This window comes from Chionomys nivalis, chromosome 13, assembly GCF_950005125.1.
Source record: "Chionomys nivalis chromosome 13, mChiNiv1.1, whole genome shotgun sequence".
NCBI lineage: Eukaryota > Metazoa > Chordata > Mammalia > Rodentia > Cricetidae > Chionomys > Chionomys nivalis.
Genome location: NC_080098.1, coordinates 54,641,094 through 54,662,522, shown reverse-complemented (window position 1 = coordinate 54,662,522; position 21,429 = coordinate 54,641,094). Strand labels below are relative to the sequence as shown.

The window sequence follows — 21,429 nt, the reverse complement described above, 5'->3', positions numbered from 1 at the left end:
AATTCATTTCTCAGGAATTTTGCAAATATACAGGGCCACAGTTCTTACCATCTGTTCAACGGAAATGATGCCATTCTTGTACCAAGGCCGCTTGAGAACGCTGAACTATTTGATTCTGACACAGAAGGGGCTTAGGTCGCTCCAAGAAGAGATGGGTCAGTGAAGGAGGAGGGTAAGGAATGTCTTCAGTGAATGCCTATCTGCATGCCAAGGCAAAGGAGGGAGACCTCTCTGCAGCTAATGTCACAACACACTGACTGCCACAGCCTCCACAGTGCGTCACCCAAGAATTCCAGCTATCAAAGGACCCAGGGGCCACTTCCCTTCATTCCTGCACCCAACTATGACCTTTCTGTACCCTCCCTTCCCTCCCTGGGCCCAGTGTGTGATTCTCCTGCCATGTATCAATCTTCGGAATCTGTTATGTTTGAGAAATGTCCAAATAGACAGCAGAGCAAAGGAGCACCAACAACATCAGGTCTTAGGGCGAAGGGACGAGGACTTGGGGAAACCATTAGTTGCCACTGATAAAGCAATTTTCGCAAATCAACTAAGACAGAAACCAGGATGCAGGGGATATGCAGCCTCCCTGAATGACAGGCAAGCGGAAGACATCAAATAATTTCCGAAACCAATTCCTGAACCAGCCATGGTGGTACACACCTGAAATCCCAACACAAGGGAAGGCTAAGGCAGAAGGATCAGGAGACCAAGACCATTACTAACTACAGAGCAAGACTCTGCCCTATCCCCCAGCCAAAAAAAAGCATGGGGCTGCAGAGATGCCTCAGTAGGCAAAGCGCTTGCTAGCCAAACATGAGGGCCTGAGTTCAGATCTTCAGCATCCACATGAAAAGCAAGTGTCCTTTCCTAGTGTCTTTACAAGGGCAGCACCAGGAGTGTGGAGAAGAGACAAGTGGCTCTCCAGAGCTCATTGACAACCAAGCTAACCGAAACAGCACATTCCAGACTCAGTGAAAGACCCTTACCAAACAAAGCTGAGGCTATCCCACAACCATAAAAAAAAAAATCTTCACTATGTCTAATGGCCATAAATTATTTTAATTCCAGAAATACTTAACCTTTGCACTCCAGTGAGGTTTTAGATTTGAATGCCTAAGAACCCCAGGTCTGGACTTTCCACAAATTTACCATGATCTGAGAAAGGACCAGAGAAAGTCTACCTCCAAAGAACAAACTGTCAGGTTCTCCTGTGTTGGGCAGTGTAACTATAGCTGTAGACTTTGCTGAGGAGGCTTAGTCAGTTTTTACTGCTAACTAATTCAAGACTATTTTTAATAAATTATTTAACAAATGACACATTTTCTAGATTATAACCATTTATTGGTTTTGGCTGATTTTCTAAAAATTCATATGGCCATAGCTTTCTGTGTGTTCTGTGTAAAAACAGGCCTGTTATAATTTGGGGTGCAACTTGGTGGTAAAGTCCTTGTCTGACATGTGCTGGGTCTTGGGTGTGGTTCTTGGCACCTCAAAATTTAAATTAAATAAAATAAAAATTGACCTCTGAAAAACAATATGATTGAGAACAATAGAGAAGACTCAGCATCAACTTCTGGTCTCCGCAGCATACATTCACACCCACCACACACACACACACACACACAATCGACTACAGACTGAATGCTGTTTAGACGCTTTGGTTAGCATGGCCTTAAATATCATTTTCTCCCAAGCTTTCCAAATTCTTGCCTTACTCTGCGCATATGAACAGCTAATCAAGTCGAAGTTTCTGCCTTTCTGAGATAATAGGAATAACAAGTAACATCAGCTACTCCATAAAGCAGAAGATCATAACAATACAATATTTATATTGTCACATACACACCACACATACAAATAGTATCTACTTATGCTCCCAGAACCCTTGGAGAAGGGGGAGCATGGGAAGAAAGTTGAGAGCTGACTGGAGACTGCTTTCTTAAAGGTTTTGGACTTAAGCCCTCTCTAAATTGCCCGAATTTAAAACAGAAACCCATAGAAGCATCTTTGTGCTGTTTTCCAGCAGGATCCAATCTTTTAAACTCGACTCTTTAGAAACAAGACGCTGACGGGGTCACTAACAACCCCAAAGTACCCCAGATGTCTGCTCTCAAATTTTAAAAAGAAATGTGCCTACTTTTATCATGATTTTCAAACATAAATAGAAAAAGTGAAATACCAGATGAAGGCCAACCATAGTTGCAAAGAGCCAACTTGACGCCCTGCAGGTCCAGAGCCCATACACACCCTACCCCATGGTTCTCTGATCCAAGAAAACCATTCACAAATATCTTCAATGCATTCCATGTATGTGAAAAGCTAACATCCTCTAGACAAAAGCCAGTGAAATGGCATGGATGAAGGATGGGGTTCTGAGTGTTACTTCCTGTGTGTTAGGATTGATCATTCTGTGCCCTTAAGTGAAAAATTATTTGTAGTAGGTCAAAATAAAATATTCTTTATGACTGTGGTGAAGATTTCACTGATACCCTCTATGTCAAAGTTAATTATATCTCAGGGAGCCAAATTAGGTAACAACCCTAGAACTAGGTGGGCTCTAGGCTAGTCTAGGATTTCTGAACTGTATTCCAGGACATTAAGAGTCATGGGGGAGCTAAGGAGATGGATCAGAGGAAAGGCTTGCTGGGCAAGCCCAAGGACCCGAGTTCGAATCCCCAGACACAATCTAAGCCAGATATGGTAGCACGTGTCTGTAATTCCATCAATCCCATGGTGAGATGGGGTAAAAATAGAGCCCTCTATAAAATAGGGCTCTTACATTTTAGTAAAAATAGAACCCATTTAGTCATGTAGCATAGCCTAAACAAGAGACCTGAGATTATCCTCTGGCCTCTATATGGCCCACACTCATATACATGAACATACACACACTACATACATATCACACACACACACACACACACACACGGGAAGGGGGGGAGTTTTCTTTTTAAGAAGAGCCATTAAGGTATGTAACAGCTTGGGACTAGGGGCTGGAGAGATGGCTCAGTGGTTAAGAGCATTGCCTGCTCTTCCAAAGGTCCTGAGTTCAATTCCCAGCAACCACATGGTGGCTCACAACCATCTGTAAAGAGGTCTGGCGCCCTCTTCTGGCCTTCGGGCATACACAGACAGAATATTGTGTACATAATAAATAAATAAATAAATATTTAAAAAAAAAAAACAGCTTGGGACTAAAATGTTCCCAATAGCCCATGTTTTAGAGGTATAGTCCTCAGCTTGGAGCTGTTGGAAGATGGTACAACCTTTACATGGCATAGCCTGGAGGGAAGGCTTCAGGTCAATGGGAGAAGACCGTTAGAGGAACTCGCAGGATGGACCTTCCTCATCCTCTCGTTTATGTCCTGGAAATGAGGTGGACCATTTTCCTCTTCCACGTAAGCTGATTGCCTCAAGTGTCTGTTATAGTAACAAAACTGACAAACGCACGGCTGTTGGAGTTGGAACCTGGACTGTCCTTCAAAGGCTGTGTTGAGAAGCAGTCCTCGGTACTGCAGTATTCAGCAGTGGGTTTTAAGGGACGGCTCTAACTTAGAGGACCAATCAAGCAAAAGGTTCACAATTGAATGGATTATTTGGAGGTGGTAGGAACTGGAAAGGATGAAGGCTAAGTGGAGGAAGGAGGGGTGAGGGTATACCTGTGCAGAGTCTGTCTGAATCCTAGACTCGTGCCTTCACTCAGCCTCCACACCACCTCTCTTCACCTTCCTTGCCACCAGAAGCTACGTGGCTTTGTTCTACCATAGGATCCTTGATGTCTTTCTGGACAGAGGCCCCCAAACAACTTTCAAATCACCATAGAAAAAAACCTCTGAAAGCATAACACACACACACACACCTCTTTAACTTGTTTATTTGAGGCATTTTGTTACAACAATGGAAACTGACCAGCACTGGGACCCACAAGAGAAACCAAGTGCTTCCATGAAGGACGATGTAACAAAAAGAGATGGCCACAAAGGAGCCGGAAAGCTCAGAAGCCTGATGGTTGCAGAATGGCACTGAACAGAGTAGCAACAATGGGAAGCCACTCCCACCTCCAGGAGGAGAGAAAGCCTATAGGTAACCTATGCAAGATGGAACAAGGCAACCTGCTGGAAGCTGAAGCCCCAGAAGGTGGGGGGAAGGAGGTAACGGAGCCTCCAGGGGTCCCTGTCCTCTACCGTAATAAGTAGGAAGGGCCAGGAATGGGCAAGGCAGTGAGTAGCCCAGGTTGGACACAGGGAGCTTTCGATGAAAGGAGGTTATGTAATAGAGCTGGCTCAAAGGCGATGATGCAGTAGCTGATTTGCTGTTGGCCTAGCCACAGCCTCAGTGCCCTGACAAGCACACGAATCTCAGGGAGCAGACTATAAAGAACTTCCATGATCTTTCTTTCGCAGAACATTTTGGAAAAGGAGTAGCCCATGAAATGCATTTTGGAAAAAGTTGATCTAGTCCAGTATTGAAAATTTAGAGGCAAGGAAAGAACCCTAAACATTTAGTTAAGTGGCTTGAATGAGACAGAAAAACGGGACACTGTCAAGACTAGAGTCTAGATGTAAGCCTCCGGGTCTTAATCAAGGGTCTTCTAATCTGTAAGAAAAAGGCTTTAAGTACTTTGGCGCCATCAAGAAACGGAATACTTAACCATACAGTCAGCAATGACTTGCAAAGCTCTCTGGAAGAGTGTATTATTTTATTATCTGCCCTTCTGCCCTGCTGGGTCAATGGCAACTGCATCAAAACTCTGGGGAAAGAGCACACATTAGAAAGGGAGAATAAATGCAATGAAGTCGCTAGAGCTCTTAATTGGGAAGAAAACGAGGGGGAGAGTTGGGCATGGTGGGACACACCTGTGATGCCAGGACTCTGGAGGCCGAGGCAGGAGGGTTGAGAGCACAAGGTCATCCTCAGCTACAAAGCAGGTTCAAACCAGCCTAGGCTACATGAAACATTGTCTCAAAAAAAAAATTAAACTAAAAAAGGGAGAGGCAAAAAAAAAAAGAGAGAAAAAACTAAAATCCACTAGATATCATCTACGTCCCTGCCACCACGTCACCACGTTAATTCCAATGGCACACGAGCCTGTGTAATGATAGGATCAAATAACTTTCATTAAGCAGATAATGTAACGCAGGGGGCAAGTGTGTAAGAGGAGGGGTCCACCAAGACTGGTGTTAGAGGTTCCCGTCAACGCAAACTGCATAAAAACGGAAGGGCCTATTCCATGGCCCTCTGGAAGAAACAGTTCTCAGTGGTGGTTGTTGTTTTCCTCAGCTGGAGGCACCACCACCTTCTTACAATCTTCTCACACACAGTCTTTAGCTCTGTCCTTCAGCATTCTCTCTCTTTCTGTTCAACGAAGTATCTATCCGATCAGCCAGAACATAACCTAAACAACACGCTAGGGAAACACAGGTGAATTTCTTGAACCTAACTACATAGCCATGGCCTCAACCTCTTCCCTATTGTGGGAGGTCCTAACAATAGGTGGTAAGTAAATGGGAAACAAGGGGTGGGAATTTGGCCATAATTCAATGAGAAAATACCCCCACCTCTGTTGAATATTCATAAAATAATACTCAAAGTCTTGACACATCTCAGACAAACTACTGTGAGCTCAATGCTACTCTAGTGCCCGTGGTCCTTGTTCAGGCTACCACATTTTCACACTTACCTACCAGTAATCTGTAGAGCCCTTAATAGAAAACAGTTAAAGGCACAACAGCCTACTTTATATATTATTTACAAAGCCCTTTGGGATTATGGAGTCTAATCAGTCTAAATTCACTACTGCCTAAGTAGTTTCTCCAAAGATAGGCTGGGATCTTGCCTCTAGGTCCAGCAAGATTTTTGGAGGGGGCTGGGGGGTAGGTAAGAGAGAATTTTCTCAGTTCCAAATTCACACTATTTTAATACAAATTTTCATAAAGAAAGGAAAAAGTATTTGCCTCCTCCCCTAACTACCCCCAATTTCAATAATTTACAAGCATAAAATTCCAATAATTCTTGCTCATTCTTCAGGACTCTTTATTTGCCTCCTTCAGTCCTGCCGAGCATGGATCAAACAGAGCACAAACCGGGGAGCAATTTAATCACTCGTGTCTCTCTCTGCCTGAGGGATTGTCTAGGTACTATGGTGACAGACACCTCCGTGAAAGTATGCAGACGGGGGGAAAAATAGCTCCTAGACTTTAAGAAAGGAAAGAAAGATTTCTGATAGATTCATCGTCAACACGCGAAAACACCGTAAGATCCAGGTTGTCATACGCAATCAAACATTTTTATACAATGCCAGGGTGGCACTGTGGACAGAGTGGCAGTCAGCAAAGTTATTTTATTATTCCTCCTCCAAACTCGGCCTATTTTGAATTTGTATATATCTATGGAGTGTTCTTGCCCATGAAATGAACAGCTTTTCCACATAGGACAATGAGCTACTTAGGATGGTGGATACACATTATATATTTGCCCAGGCTCACAGAACATACACCACAGGAGTGAACCCAAATGTAAGCTGACAGGGCTGGCTAACAGTGGTGTGTCCTCCATAAGAGATTTCTGGAACTTTCTGCTCAGTTTTGTTGTGAAACTAAAACTTCTCTCTCTCTCTCTCTCTCTCTCTCTCTCTATATATATATATATATATATATATATATATATATATATATATATATATATACATACATATTTATTATTTCTTTTTAGCATACCGCCTCTGCTATTAGCATATACTGACCCCGGAAAGCACAAATAAAATCTGGAAGAAAAATTAAGCCAAGTAAAAACTTGTCATTTTGCAGTTGAAAGAGTCAGCCTTTGGACAATTTAAATGCAATTCAGACTTTTTTTTTAAGGGAGGAAAAAATAACTGGCCTTGGAGGGTAAGCAATGTCAATTTGTAAAAATATCCCCTGGCCACATCCACACAGACAGTTTGCCCCAATGATACAGCTAAGCTCCTCCTCTTCCAAGAGACAAGTTGGAATATTTTCCCCCAGTCCATGTTGACGAACAGGAAACCAACAAGACTGTAAACACAGGAACAACAATCAACAGGCACAGATGTTTCAGGCTGGAAGTCGCGTTCTGGACAGGGCGAAAGGGTAAGTGGAGAGAGAGAGATAATCGGGACCCTGGCAGAGAGCAAAGGTCAACGCAGAGTGGATCCTCAAGGGACGCTCTCCCGCCCAGACAGCGCTCCCAGTGATGAGAAAACAATCTGAACATCAAGTCGGCACGGGGAGCACAGACAGTTCAGGTCTAGGGCAGTCCCAAGCTATCTAGCAGGACTCGTCGTCATCATGGGTGTATGCCCATGAACTTGAAAGCCAGGAAGACGCTCCCTCTCAGAACCAACAACGGCTCTCTCTGCAAAAATGTTTGGAGGAGATTCTTCGGCCCAGTCATCTGGGATTGTGTTTGAGATAATAAGACTGTGGGGAGCCATCAAGGAATTACCTGATGTAATTTAGATACCATCTCCATTCTGGGCCTGGTCAGGGAATAATGGACCTGGGAAGGGCAGGAAGAGGGATCTCCTGGTGCCTATCAACAGAACAATGCAGCCAAGACAGCATGGTTTTCAACTCAGTTTCTGAAAGAAAACAATTCTGTGTGGGGCCGGCAGTCCTGCAGCATACCAAACAAGCCATATTTATAGACATACTTAGTATTTTCTTTTCAAAAAGCAGAGCTCTAAGAGAAAATGTTACTGGCCATGAAAGAGTCCAGCCAAAAATCCAGAAGCTGTGTACCTCCCTCACCTCTTAGCTGGAAGGGTGCTTCAGGATACCCTTGCCGTGTCTCCATCATTTAAGCCATGTGCCCCCCAGCCCTACTGCTCCGATCACTAAGAACAGCTTCTGCCGGGATTCCTCTTAACACTGACATCTAGCAACAAGACAGAGGAAATCGGTGCTGAGCAAATCTAACAAATATAAGTACCGGCACAGGAGGCCAGGGGCATGTGAGAACTGTACACGCTCGGTCAGTAATTTACCAATAACCCCAAACTAGGTTCATCAATAAACCCAGAACCAGTCATCTGCCACAAGGCATGCTTCCTCAGAAAAACCACATTGTGAATGTTTTTCCAAGCCATATTATAGATCCTAACTTTATTCACAGGTGCCAGAAGACTACGGATTTATATTAAAAAAAAAAAAACTATAGAGAACATCTTTAAAACACGTGTAACTACTTTAAAAAGTGATCAGTTGTGCATTATTGTGTAGGTGGAGTGGCAAATGTTTGTTATCCCAACAATCAGGAAGCAGAGACAGGAGGATCGTGAGTTTGAGGCCGGAATGGGCTGCGCAGTGACACCTTTTCTCAAACAAATAGCAATGAACAAACAACCCACCCACAACCCATTGTTAATTTCTCATGTTAGTAATAAAGACAGGCAGGTAGAATTTAGGCTCTGAGGATTTCTGCCCTACTCAGACAGACACTTGCGAGTCTGACGGCACTGGTTACTTAGTAACTAAATCTCACTAACATGGTAGTTTTCCTCCTCCTCAACACAACTACCACTCTTTTCCCACATTGCAGGTGCGACGGCATTTGGATTTCACGTGGACAAGAGATGGGCTACAGACGAGTATGGGCTGGAGGCTGAGGCTTTCAGAACAGAACAATGTGTCTGAATGTGGCTAACTCCGCTGTCCCGGTGGCAAGAGAGAAACAGGGTCAACAGAACACTGGTGTTTTAATAGTGACACAAAGACACCAGCCCCAGCCACTCTCCTTGTCAGCTCCTGTGGCCAGGGACACTGGGCTGGATTGCCGGCACGTGGTTGGGCTGTAGTGCAGCCTCTGGAGGGTGGGACAGTTAATGTGTAACAGCTGTTTACATGCTCGGGCCCTTGTAAACTGACTACTAGTGTCTTACTCCTGCATTGATTTCCACCGCTTTAAACGAGCTATTCAGGACAGCTTCTAATCAGAAACAACTTTACCTCCTTAAAATATTGCCTACTTTCTTTCCATTGCTGGGAGCCAGCATCAGTGAAAGGAATGAAACTCAGAAAGAGAGACAGCAGGGAAAGCAGCTCAGAATGGATATTAGAAAACAAAACCACAATAACTTTATATCAAGTTATAAAGTCCGCTCTCCCTAGAAAAGTGCCACTTCTGATGGGAATGAGAAGCAGAGCAGGCGGCTGATTCATGACTAGCCTAAAGGTGACTCCCTCTCTTATCCTTCCCTAATTCGGCTTCTCTAGTAAGCCCAGAGTGAGACAAGCATCCTTAGAGCCTGGTCCACTATTCTCTATGGCAAGTCTTCACATCCTCCAGTCATATCCGTGCAGCATACTGCTTTGAGCCTGGGTGTAGCTCAGTGCAGAGGGTGATCTTAGCATGTGTTGGGCCTTGGGTTCGATTCCCAACCCTGGAAAATAAAATCCAGAATCCAGCAGCTGGATTCTGAAGACACCCAGATGCAACCATGACTTATGAAGAAAATGCTGAACGTCGGTCGCTCCCCCCCACTTAAGGCAAAGATTACCAGAGCCAGGGAAAGCCTTCTCCGAGCTCATCAGCGGCAGGTTCTCAAGCAGAGGAACTAAGCATGATTCAGCACATTTGACAAAGGATTTATACCCATTCTTAGGACAACCAGAGGAAGCGCCATCTGAGGGCTACACAATGGTATCTGCTTGCCCTTTGATCTCAGCCGAAGAACACTGTGTCCAGCTTCTTTGCTGAAATGCCACCGAATTTAGCATTTAAAACTCTATTTACTACTTCCTTAGACCACACTCTTTCACACTCTCCCAACTACTTCTCCTGAGGATAGCTTACAGGCAAATAAAGAAAAAGAAAAAAATGTATTTTCTGTTACAAAAAGGAGAAGAAAAATCTTGCTAAGTGTAGGCAACCCAGATGAAAAACTGCAGTGCTGATCCTGTTTATGCAAGAAAGACAGTAGAGTGTCTCTGGTTACAAATACAAGTAGGGAGTATTCCATTTTTCTTCTAATTTATGTTTCCCAAGAGTATCTCTGTTGAGAAGATTGCCAGTATTTTCAGTACAATAAGTTTCTTGTTTCTTATACTAACGCTAGCTGATTCCCCTTTCCAAGCGAGATGGGAGCCTTTTATTTCATCTAATCCCAGCGTCTGGAGATCAACACCTTATTAATTCAAGATAAGCCTGAAGCACAGGTGTTTACAAGGCATCAGTTCTGCTCTCACGCATGTAAGGATATTACAGGTCAATACACATGTGGGCAGCTGGTTTTTTAAAGGCCTATTAATAAAGCATGTCATTTATAAAATGCCTCAACGAATGTCCTAAATATCTCCAAGCATTTTACTAAGCACAAATCAACCTGGGCAGTGGTGGTACACATGCCCTTAATCCCAGCACTCAGAAGGCAGAGGCAGGCAGATCTCTGTGAGTTCGAGGCCAGCCCGATCTACAGAGTGAGTTCCAGGACAGCTAGGGCCACACAGCGAAACCCTGTCTCAAAAAACAACAAACAAAACACAGATAAATAATATCTTTCCTAAAGAATCAGGGCTTGCAGATCAGTGGGAATTTAAAATATAGGATACTATGTATATTTTCCTTAATTCAATCTTTTTGAAGCACTGCCTGTGTGCTCAGCATGGGGTTAGACTTCCCTGCTGGATCCATGATGTCAGTCTCTAAAGGCTGACATCCTACAGCGTCCATACACAATGAGTAAGCAATTTTAACAGCAGAGAGAGAAATTCCATGTGCTCAGCAGGAGGAAGGAAAGGCCAGGGTGCCCTGATGATAAAGGAGAGGGTAGAGTGTATAGTAAGAAGGTGTTTGTAGGAGGTGGGATTTTAACCTAAGACCCAAAGGATATTTCAGGATATCTCTCCAAGGTCACCAAATGGGCAGGCCTGCTTAGCAGACTGCCAAGACGTTTTAAGCGGTAGAAAACAAATAGCGAACGACATCTGTGGCCCTAGTTTGCTGTAAAACCACCAGCTCACCCAGGCTCTGGGATGCCTCACGGCATTCACAGCAGACAGCCCTTCGCTTCCGAGCCTGTTCCCAAGATGGGATTCTGAACAGTCAACAGAACAATGAGCTGGTCGAATGACCAGCGTTCAGGCTGGGAGAGATTCATCCTGTTGATTCATACTTCCTGATGTCAGGCTGGCTGACAAAGCTAGGGTGGTTCAAATGTACTCCATGAGCAAATTATTCCCCTAGTCCCAGGAAAGAGGCATGCTTACAGAGATGGGTAACTTTCCCTTACACTTTTAGCGAGGAACCTTCTCAGCCCAGTGGATAGAGCACAAACACAGTGATGTAAGATGGATCTTTCTGTAGGTTCTCTAATAGATGAGTCACGGATTACGTCACCCAACATGACATGGACACCAACTGGGAAATCTGCAGAATTCTAACATCCTTAGAGAATCCACTCTGCTCAGCTTCAGAAGCCTTTTCTCCAGATAAACGTCCCTTTGTATGTTCCCAGCCAGGGTCAGCAGATGTTACCACAATCTGGCCTCTGGTGAAATCTGTCTTTCCCACTGCCACCTGGATTAAGATGAATACAACTGTTTTTACTGGCAGGTGGCAATGCTTGCTGCTTGAATTCTACCTATCAAGAAGTCGTCTCTTTCCTCCCCCCGCCAGTGGGGTCTAGAACTGGATCTACAGGAAGGATAACTGCAGAGAGCCCCGTGATGGGATATTAACAGACTTGGACCAAGAGTGGTATCTTCCAGTTCTGTGTCAGTCTGTCCGGGAATTCACTTGTCCTACTGGTGAGCTCCCTTGGAGCTTTCAGTCTTTAAAAATCACTCGTGACAAATAAAGTCACGTGATCCTGCGGGCCAGTAATTCCGATACTAGAGAGGTTTAGGCAGGAGCGTTTCCAACTCCAATCCAGCTTGGGCTACACAGCACAGGCTCTTAAAAAGGAAGACTAGGATGGAAGAGAGGGAAAGGGAAGGAAAGGAGAGGGAGGAATGACGGGGGGGGGGAGGAGGAGAAAGAGTTAAAAACATACCGAGGGAGATATAATGCTAAACTATATAGCCATAACAAAATGAGTTGACAACTACCTTCAAACAGGGTGACTCAGAAGCTGTGTGCAATTTAGATCACAAAAGGTCAGAAAAGCAAGGAAAGAGGGGAATTTGGAAGGCACCACACACACACACAACAACACAAATCTGTGTCAACCCAGATCTTGACATTTCCATTACCACCAAAAATAACGATTGCTGAACCCCATGAAAAACATAAAGGTTTCTGAACCCTTGAATCATTGGGGCAGCACTTAAAAAAACAGTTTCTGAATTCTGCCCGACCCTCCACATGCTGACTGAGGTGAAACGCAGTGCCACCTGCACCCTTAAGGTCCGCAGGTTTCTCTCATGTGCCACGGCATTCAGAAGCCTTGCTTCTTGTCTCTTCCAGAGATGGTATGATTTCCCTCAGACATCTGGTAACCCGCTTTTAAAAAAAAAAAAAATCTAAGAACTTTTAAAAAGATAAAAGATGCCGCAGCTCACCCACAAGATTCTGCCAATGTCTGGGTCTGGGTAGAACCAACACCCAGTACATTATAGGCCTAAAGTGGCAGTAAGGCTAAGGCCTATGGTACAAACCTCCTGCTTCCACAGAACTGGGATAAGATGCTCTGAGGGGAGTGAACAGTACCAGCTTTCCTTCACTTGACTTTAGGATTCCCCCAAGTGGCAATAAAACATGTCTAAAGCAGTCGGGAAACTTAGAGGAAGGAGGTGCTGAAGGAGAGAGCAGGAGTGGGAATTATGAATCAAGGAACCAGATCCGTTAGAATAAGAACAACACTGGTTCTCTGCCACCCTAGCCAACCCCATCATCAACTTGTATTGACTGGTGTAAGAGAAAGTTTCCTTAGAGTGCTTTCTGGTGGTGGCTCAGCCTTGAACTTGATTACAATACTGTGAGAATTACTGTCCAAACAGATCCCCCTCCCCCACCCTGTAGTCGAAGCAGCCAGGTTGGCAGCCCTGAGCCTCCACTCCCCATGAGATTGTTCCATGAACCCCCCCAGAAGGGTTTCAGCAGTACTTGGATGCTGGCAGTCCTGCCTCCAGACTTCCTGCTCCACTTGCTCGCTACTCTTGGTTCGTTTTTCTTCTACACATCGGTTCCACCTAGGCATAGCTAAGAATCCTAAGAACACTTGTAAAGAACTCAGATACTTAACCCTGGGCCATCCCTGTAACTACTGTCTTGAAAAGGATGGATGTCTCCCACAGCCCTTGCAATCCTTTTATAGCAAGCACAGCTAACCCATTCTGGGGCCTGAGTACAGGCCTGGGTCTCCCCCGTACTGAAAGCCCACAGAGACCCAAGAACCGCTGTACCCACTCTGGGAGGGTCTACTTCCCAAGTCTACCCACTTGGTGACATGCCTCCTACATTCCTGGTTTATACTAAGTTTATGAAAGAAAAAAAAAGTCTAGCGAGACTCGGAAGCACTGACTCGGCAGCACTGACAGTCTTCCTTACCCCCTTTTCTGTTTACAGATGAGAGAAAACTTCGGGGTGGGGGGGGGGACGTGACTCTGTCCGAGTTTGCCGCAGAACATTTGTGGCAGAGCCCAATTTAGCCGCCCTCGACTTTCCATTCTGTTGCCTGGCAACGGAGTTCGGTAGAGCTCAGCGGCCAACCCTGGCCCCTACCCTGCACCCCAGCAGCTTGGGCAGCATTGATGAAAGGGTCAGCCTTTTGGGACAATGGCCAAGGGCATGAGAGCGCAGGCACTGGGTGGATTACCCCAGTTGAGCTGGAATCTCGCCCCACACTGACGCAAGCCCCGCCTGGCTGGGATTGGGACACCTTCCACCGTGTTGTGGGACCTTCCTCAGCCTCCAAAGCCTTCCTTCCTCAACACCTGTGAGTTTCTCATTAAGCACTTGCATCAGGTTCTCAAAGTTCTCAACCGCTGTCGGATGCCCTGATAGTCAAAGTGGGTAAACTGACACCCCAAGTGTCTAGGGGGCAAAGGAGGACAGTTCAGAGGTGGGGGCAAAAAAAGCAGAGAGCCTTATCTTACTAACGATGGCCACACTCGGACTAGAACTGATTAGAAGTGGCCCGAGCTTGGTAAGAGTAAGAATACAGAGAAAGTGTCCCGAGCTCCCCCAAGACGACACCCTCCGCGGGCACCGCGGGACGCCCCAGGCGCCCCCCCCCGCCCCCGCTGCAGTAGAGCGCACTCCTTCCCTCCGCTGCGCAGGTGACAGGAGCGCCAGCTGTCCCGCATCCCGGCCACGCGCACTCCTCCACCGCTTCCCACCACTTGACCCCGGGAGACAGGAAAGGAGGGATCTGCTCTCGGCGTGACACTACCCCAAATCCTTACCCAGGTTCACAAAGCTCATGACCATGTCCGCGTCGTTGAGGAAAGCGCTGTCCTGCGCGCTGGTCAGTGGAGACGCACCGCCGCCCGGTCCCGGTCCCAAGAGGCTCTTGCGGTTCAGGGAGTGTGCAGCGCCAGGGGACGGCTGTTTGCGCTGGAACGAGCTGGCCCCTCCGTGGGGTCTAGGTTCCTGTCTGTCTCCCTCCAACACCCCATCCTCTTCGTCATCGGCGGACAGGGCGTTATAGAGATCCAGCATGAAGAGCGGAGCGGACTTCAGCCGCCCTGGAGGGGGCTCCTCGCGGATCTGTTGCTGCTGCTGCGGGAGCACGGGGGACTGAGGCTGCTGGAGACCGTGCAGGGGGCGCGGCCTGTGCGGGAGCCCCAACACCGACAGGATCTCCTTTTGCATCTCCCGCTTCTCGTGGGTCTTGAGCCGCCGATAGAGGAAGCCCGAAGAGGATTGCGGCGGCGGCTGCTCTGCACGCACCGGGCTCCCGCCGGCTCCCAGCAGCTGCCCCCCGGCGGCGGCCGCGGCTAGCGGCAGAGGTTGCCGCAGTGGCGGGGGTCCACAGCTGCACAGCAGCCCCCACCACCAGCACAGCCACTGCGCCCTTCGCCCCAGCCCGGGCATTGCCGCCCGGCCCGGCTGCCCGGGCAAGCCACTCGAGACGTCGAGCGGCGGAGCGAGGCCGGAGCGCGGCGGCTGTGGCCCTTGGCGTGGGCAGCCCCCGCCACCTCTCGGCGGGCTCTCTTCCAGTTCCTGGCACTCAGTCCTTATCTCTCATGGTCATCCGCGGCGCCCCCAGAAGCCCAGGCGGAGGAGAAACGAAGGGGCGATGGCCAGGATCTCCACCCTCCCACGGGTCTCTGGAGGCGCACGGGTTGAGCCAGGTGTGTCCTAGGCAGGACTGCGCTGCAGCCGACACCCCTGGACGGGTCACGGCGCGGTCACTCGCAGTCCGCACACGTGCGCTGCCCTGTGCCCTTGCAGGAGGCTGGCCGAGGGGGACCGGAGGCAACAGCTCAGGAACTGGGGGCGATGCCGGGCACCATCCCTGCGCACGTCCCTCCTGGCTTGTAGGACGATCGTGAAGTTTACCCCGCCGCGGGTCCCGGGCTGTGGCGACCCCGCGTCCTAAAAAGCCAGTCTTCTCCGTGCAGCTTTAACTTCCCTCTGGCCCAAAACTCGGCGCCCCTCCGCCCTCGGGCACCGTCGCTCCCCCTCGGAATCTCCACACGCCTCCCCAAGTAGAAGCGGCCAAGATCTCGCTTTCCTCTCCGCGATCTCTCGGATACCCGGAGGAACTCACTCTCGGAGGCGAAGGGAGAGAAGAGGGCCAGGGCGCGGACCAGAGGCTGCGGCGTCGGCTGGGGAATTCGCAGTCTCCCGCCTCAGAGCGCTGCGCTCCCGGCAGCCGCCAACGTGGGCTTTCTGCTGCGCGTCTCGCTCAGGTACCGCACTCAAGCCCAGGAACGCCCCGCCCTTCTCGGTAATGGACAGGCTACCATCCAATGGAGAGACGATTCTTGCGTACATTTACATAGGCCCACCCCCTTCTTTCACCCTCCCTTCTCACGAGGCCTCGCCTCCGCTGCGCGTAGGTTTCTAGCACGGAGAATTCTTGGAGGCATCGGGAGTTGTTTGGGCGGGTAAGAAAGGTAAAGAGGTCATTACTAGGAAGAAATGTCTGATCACGACCCCGATCTAAATCTTTCTCTGCTACTACCTCGTCAAAGGTCAAGTTGTGTTAAATGTAAGTAAACACGGTTATTTAATCCATGCAGTTACCGAGGGAGAAAATAATGTAAGTTTTCTCCTTCCCTCCATGGTTTCTCTTATTGATGGAATGTAGGCGTTTAGCGGACACGTGGCTCTCAAAGGCAGCTGCTGTAAGTTAAAACACACCCTGCGAGGAAGCTGCTCACACTTTCGCTGTGGAGACGGCCTAGGACAAGCCAGATTAGCGTCCTGAGGGTTTTCAATCAGATATTTCAATGTGTCTCTTCATGTGGGCTCCGTTTGCCTTCTTAAACCAAAACCGACATGAAAAAGGCCCCAATCTGCTAGTGTTACTAAGAAAGCCTTCCCTATGTCCTTGCTAGTCTCTCAATGCAGCTTGTCGGTTAGCTTTAAATTTTAACATACTGAGATAAAATATAAGTTACACATTCTGGGTAAAACGTAAAGAGGGTGGTAAAGATAGTCTCAATGAGAGCAGAAGCCTGGAAAGTAGAGAAAATGGCCAGGATAATAAACAGGGCCCCGGGACCAGGTTGCTTCAATCCTTGAACAAATTGGGACCACTTCCAATATCACCTTCTACCAATAAAGACGAAAATTCATGGCCTTCTACACTAGTCAGATGCCTGCTCATCTGTGGATGTTTATAATCAAACCCACCTTAAACATTAGATTCTTTCACCTGTGGAGAATGTAAGGCTTAGGAAACGTCACTGACTTTCAGTTTTAGTTTTCATGGTCTGAAACATTGGAGGTCATCAGTACTTGGTTTAGGATGCCAGGACACTGAGAAGTGAAAATCCTGCACCATTTCTTCTATCTAGGACATCATACTGTGGTGTTGCCCAAGAGGCCAGGAGCTCCAATCAGAAGATCTGAAGTCCAGCCAGTACACGAAGGAATCCAGCTGAGGGCCTCCTCTTTGCACAATCTCAGCCCTACCTCCTTTGTAAGGGGTCTGGCAAGGCATATGTGCAATGAAAGAAGCTCGGGTTATAAGAACAGAGGAGACAGCACTGAGATCTGTGAAAATAGAGAAACAAATGAACAAATAAACCTTGAGGTCACTCCATAGGGCCGTGCCATTTAAAACACAAAAGTGGGGTTGTGTTTTATGTATGGTTCTATGAAGATAAGCCTAGCGCAGAACCTACATGTGGGGGTAGACTACTGACCACCCTTTTAAGGAACCCACATAGTGTGAGTCTAAAATAACAGCAATCAACCACACTCCTCAACAGCATCCCTAATTCAGGCCTGTCATGGGCTCCCCTCCCCTACCAAAAGGGACTCTGTTCTCATAGAATAGTGCTAAAATAAGGGGGTGTCCTGCGGCTGCCTTTAGGTGGTGAGTATGTGAATCTGACGAAGCCTGAAAAAAAGGTGTGGTGTGGGAGGTCATAAGGACAGTAATGTCCAGCTGAGGGTCACAAAGGTTGTGTCCTTACAGGTCATGTCTGTTGTGCGGAGGCAGGCAAGCACTTGGGGCCATTTAGGTTCAGAGTGATGAGTGAAGAGATACTATCCTCAGATTTCAATGACTGCAAAATGGGAACACAGCTTCTCTGTGTCAGCTGGAACTCGGGGTGCAGAGGGAGCCTTAATTGGTGACCCTCCCACTCCCTGCTTCCCTGACCACATCCCATCCGGGACTCCATACGGCCCAGAGGTCTTAAATCAAGGGACTGGACAAAGCACACGTGCGATTCAAGTGCAAGCAAAATGAAGTTGAGGGAACTTGAGCAGGTCCGGCTTCTGAATTCACTGGAACCTGCGAACACTTGGAGAAAAGCAGAGGTCACTTCGCCCCCTGCAGGACACCAAAATATCACTGCCCGCTTCCTCCATAAACCCAGACAAGCTCTCTCTGAGCATCCCTCAAGCATATGGGAGGAAAGAGGAGGAATTCGTCAAGAAGCCAAATGTGAGCGCCAACCCATAGCAAACATCTGGCCGCTTGGCTGACATTTCATGCAGATGGTCTCAGTCTCTGGAAATAGGTTGTCTGTCCCACCCTTGCCCCACTTCGTGAAGACGTGAAGATGGCCTCACCATAGAGCACAAATTTGTTCCACACGTCCAGTGATACTAGGGACAGGGTGGGAATCCTGCTGGGGCACGGATGGCTCACAGAAAATTCTTTAAAATGAAGATTTTTCAAAACTGTTCCTTGGGATTTGTAGAGAGTTGTATGTTTACAGCACCCTTGGGTAAATAATTTCTGATTTGAAAAGGTACTCCTTATTAATTTACCATGCCAAATATTCTTCTTTTGAAACAATACTACTTATTTATTTCATACATTACATAGTCTGTGTTTCCCTTCGGATTACCTCATTAACAAAACACTACAAGTAGCTGGGTGGTAGGGACTCTCCCCTTTAATCTAACACTCAGGAGGCAGAGGCAGGTAGTTCGAGGCCAGCCTGGTCTATAGGGCTGCAGGGCGAGTCCCAGGACAGCCAGGGCTACACAGAGAAACCCTGTCTCGACCAAAAAACAAAAAACAATACACGAGTGCAGTCTTTGATTTTATATTACATCACCATCCTTAAAGCCGTGAGTTGTTGCCTTCGGAACACAACATGAAAGTCCCATATGTGGCTGTGGTGTTTAAAAGCCTGCGCCCTGCCCTCCTCAAGTCTCCGGGATGCTGCACTCGAAGTACTAAACTTCCATCATTATAATTAGCTCAAGGTTGGAGGAGTTTAACATTAATTCCAAAATATAATAAACTCACTCACATTTTAAAAATACCAGTTTGGGACTGAGTGAAAGGGAACTATGTTAAGTAAATGTTTGCTGAGTACGAGAAACGAACGTTTGAGTGTTAAATAAATATTGCTTCTGAAAGCTACACCTGTAAGGCAAACTTCAAAATACATGTCTCATCCAAAAGTCTGTGGTCACATGCGCATTCCCTCACACTCTCCCCTCACTGTCTATTCAAAAATGCTGGGCACTCACACTTCAAAATGTCATTCAGACCATCATATTTTCCTACTCGGAGGACATCTGGTGGCAAAGCGAAAAACTAATATATAAATCTGTTTCCAGAGACTTTCTTTCCACACTGTAACCCAAATAGCAAATCTGTTATTTGTTGAGTTTCACTTTTCACACGTTCTCAAGATTAAAGAGCACACACTATCTATATAAACGGAACAATGAAGTATTACAGAATCCCGGTGACTCTTTCAGTCATGTCTCCTTATTCACTTTTTCATTGACCAACTGGCGTGTGTAAATTAAGTCATATTTTTTTTAAAAGCTGAGCCAAACAATGCCACCTTTCCTTGCTTAGTTTCACTGTTCCCGAGGAACCTTGTTCTGAGAAAGCAGTGGATGTGTGTTTGGCTATAGCAGAGAGTTCCCTGACCCATCAACCTCTAGGTCTCTTGGCATCCTATGACCCGGTATTCCAGGCGTGTCTCTGTATCTACTAGCGGGCTACAGGAAAATATGACATTTTGTGCTATCAATCCTCTTAGCCATACTGGTGACATGTCAGGGCCCGAGAAAACACCACAGTAAGTAAACTCAGGTTACATGAAAGTCATGTAGAGATGGCATATAGCTGTAATCCCAGCCCTGAGGATGCTAAGGCAGGGTGAACTTGAGTTCCAAACCAGGCTGGGCCACACAGTGAGGCCTTGCTTCAAAACAAACAAAAAGCAAAATCAAAATTGAAAAAAAATAAAAAAAACTACCAACAACAAAAAACTAAAAGTCAATGTCACTGACTTTCAGCTCTGAAAGAAGGGCAAGACTACACACCAGCCTCAGTCACTCAGCCATTTAACAAATGTTTGTATGTCTGCTATGTGGTGGGCAGTGTGCTAAATTGGAGAGACCAAACTTTAGTCAGAGACCTGTGCCCACCTACAGCCTCAACTAGGAAATGGACCAAATAAGAAACTACGTTGGGATCAGCCATCTACCACAAATTTTCTGGGAATTTTCCCCTGGGAGTCACACCTATGAAAACAGTGTTTCACAGTGTGCTACAAAGGGGACTTTAAAGATAGAATTATAGTTGTTAAACAGGTGACCTAAAGGTAAGATTGGTCCTGGATTTTCCAAGGGGCCCAATGGAACTGCAAAGTTCTTAAAAAGAAGATACCAATAGAAAGGCACATCCAGAGAGAGAGACTTACTAGTCTCACTGACTTTGAAGGTGAAGTGGCAACAAGTTAGGGAAAACAAGGGGCACAGCTAACAGGTATTAAGTAAACAGCCTTAAGTCCTAATCATGTCAACAACCCAGAGGAACTTATTCTCCAAATTTAGGTCAGAGCCTACAGATAAGAGCCCAGGGCAGTGACTTCTTAGGACCTTTGCACAGAGAAAGGATCCACATGAACCATACTGCACACCCTCAGAACTGTGACGAGGAAGTGTGGTTGTTCTAAGGCACTGAAAGGTGTGCTCTTTCAGCAATAGGACAAGAACAAACACGTGTGTCTATTTGGATGATAAGTCATATGGAGAACATGTAGACAGGGAAAGGCCTGGAAGTACACAGACACTACAGGTTATGAAAGCAACATGTGCAGGAATTCTGTGGCGGGGATATGCCTGGAAAGTTTGAAAAAGGCAGAGGAAGAAAGCCCGGGAGGCTACAGCAGGAGACATTAGCAGGAACAGCAACAGGAAATTCTGTCAGCAAGTAGATATACCAAGATGGTATGGGACCATGGACACCCTGGGAAGGACACCGGTTTTCAAACACTAAGAAAGAAAAGAAAGAAAAATAATCAACATAAAAGAAATTGAGATGGCTCAACACAGGCACATCTTGCCAACATACAGATGAGAAGGAACGCAGCCTGTCACTGCATTTATGTAAAAGTCAAAGACGGGCTGACTGAATCTAGATGTCAGCTGAGTAGCTCCCTTTCAGAAGAATCCTAAGAGGAATGATGGCATGGAACCCAGCGGGAACTTCCCAGCCGATGGTCCATTTTCTCACCTGGGTGGAAACCATACGTGTGAGGTCAGTTTTCTAGATTCATGGAGTACTTTGCACAAAGTTTATACACTTTCCTATATAAAATCAGTACAGTTTTGGTTTGAAATAAAGCAATAGCATCAAATAAGTGTGAGCTGCAAAGGTCATCAAGTGGCTTTGGGCGAAGGAGAAACTAGATCTGATTGACATGTCAGCAGAGTCTCTTAGGTCGCTGGGCTGAGAAGAGCGTACAATGTTCTTGGGGCAGAACCACGAAGACCAGCCATGAAGCCCTTGCTCATAATCAGGACAAGAGAGGATGGCAGCTCACAGCATCCATCGAAGGGAAGCAGAAGATGCAGGGCAGGGGA

The 21,429-nt window shown here is 46.8% G+C and overlaps 1 protein-coding gene across 1 annotated transcript in view; it reads right to left on the bottom strand.

Moving 5' to 3' along the window:
- Positions 1 to 15,804, bottom strand: part of Bmp6 (bone morphogenetic protein 6) — a 148,570-nt gene extending 132,766 nt beyond the window's left edge. The window contains exon 1 of the mRNA XM_057787972.1: positions 14,367 to 15,804. Within this exon, the coding sequence (XP_057643955.1) occupies positions 14,367 to 14,997 (631 nt within the window). The 5' untranslated portion in view covers positions 14,998 to 15,804. The remainder of the gene's footprint in view (positions 1 to 14,366) is intronic.
- Between the last annotated feature and the right edge of the window lie 5,625 nt (positions 15,805 to 21,429).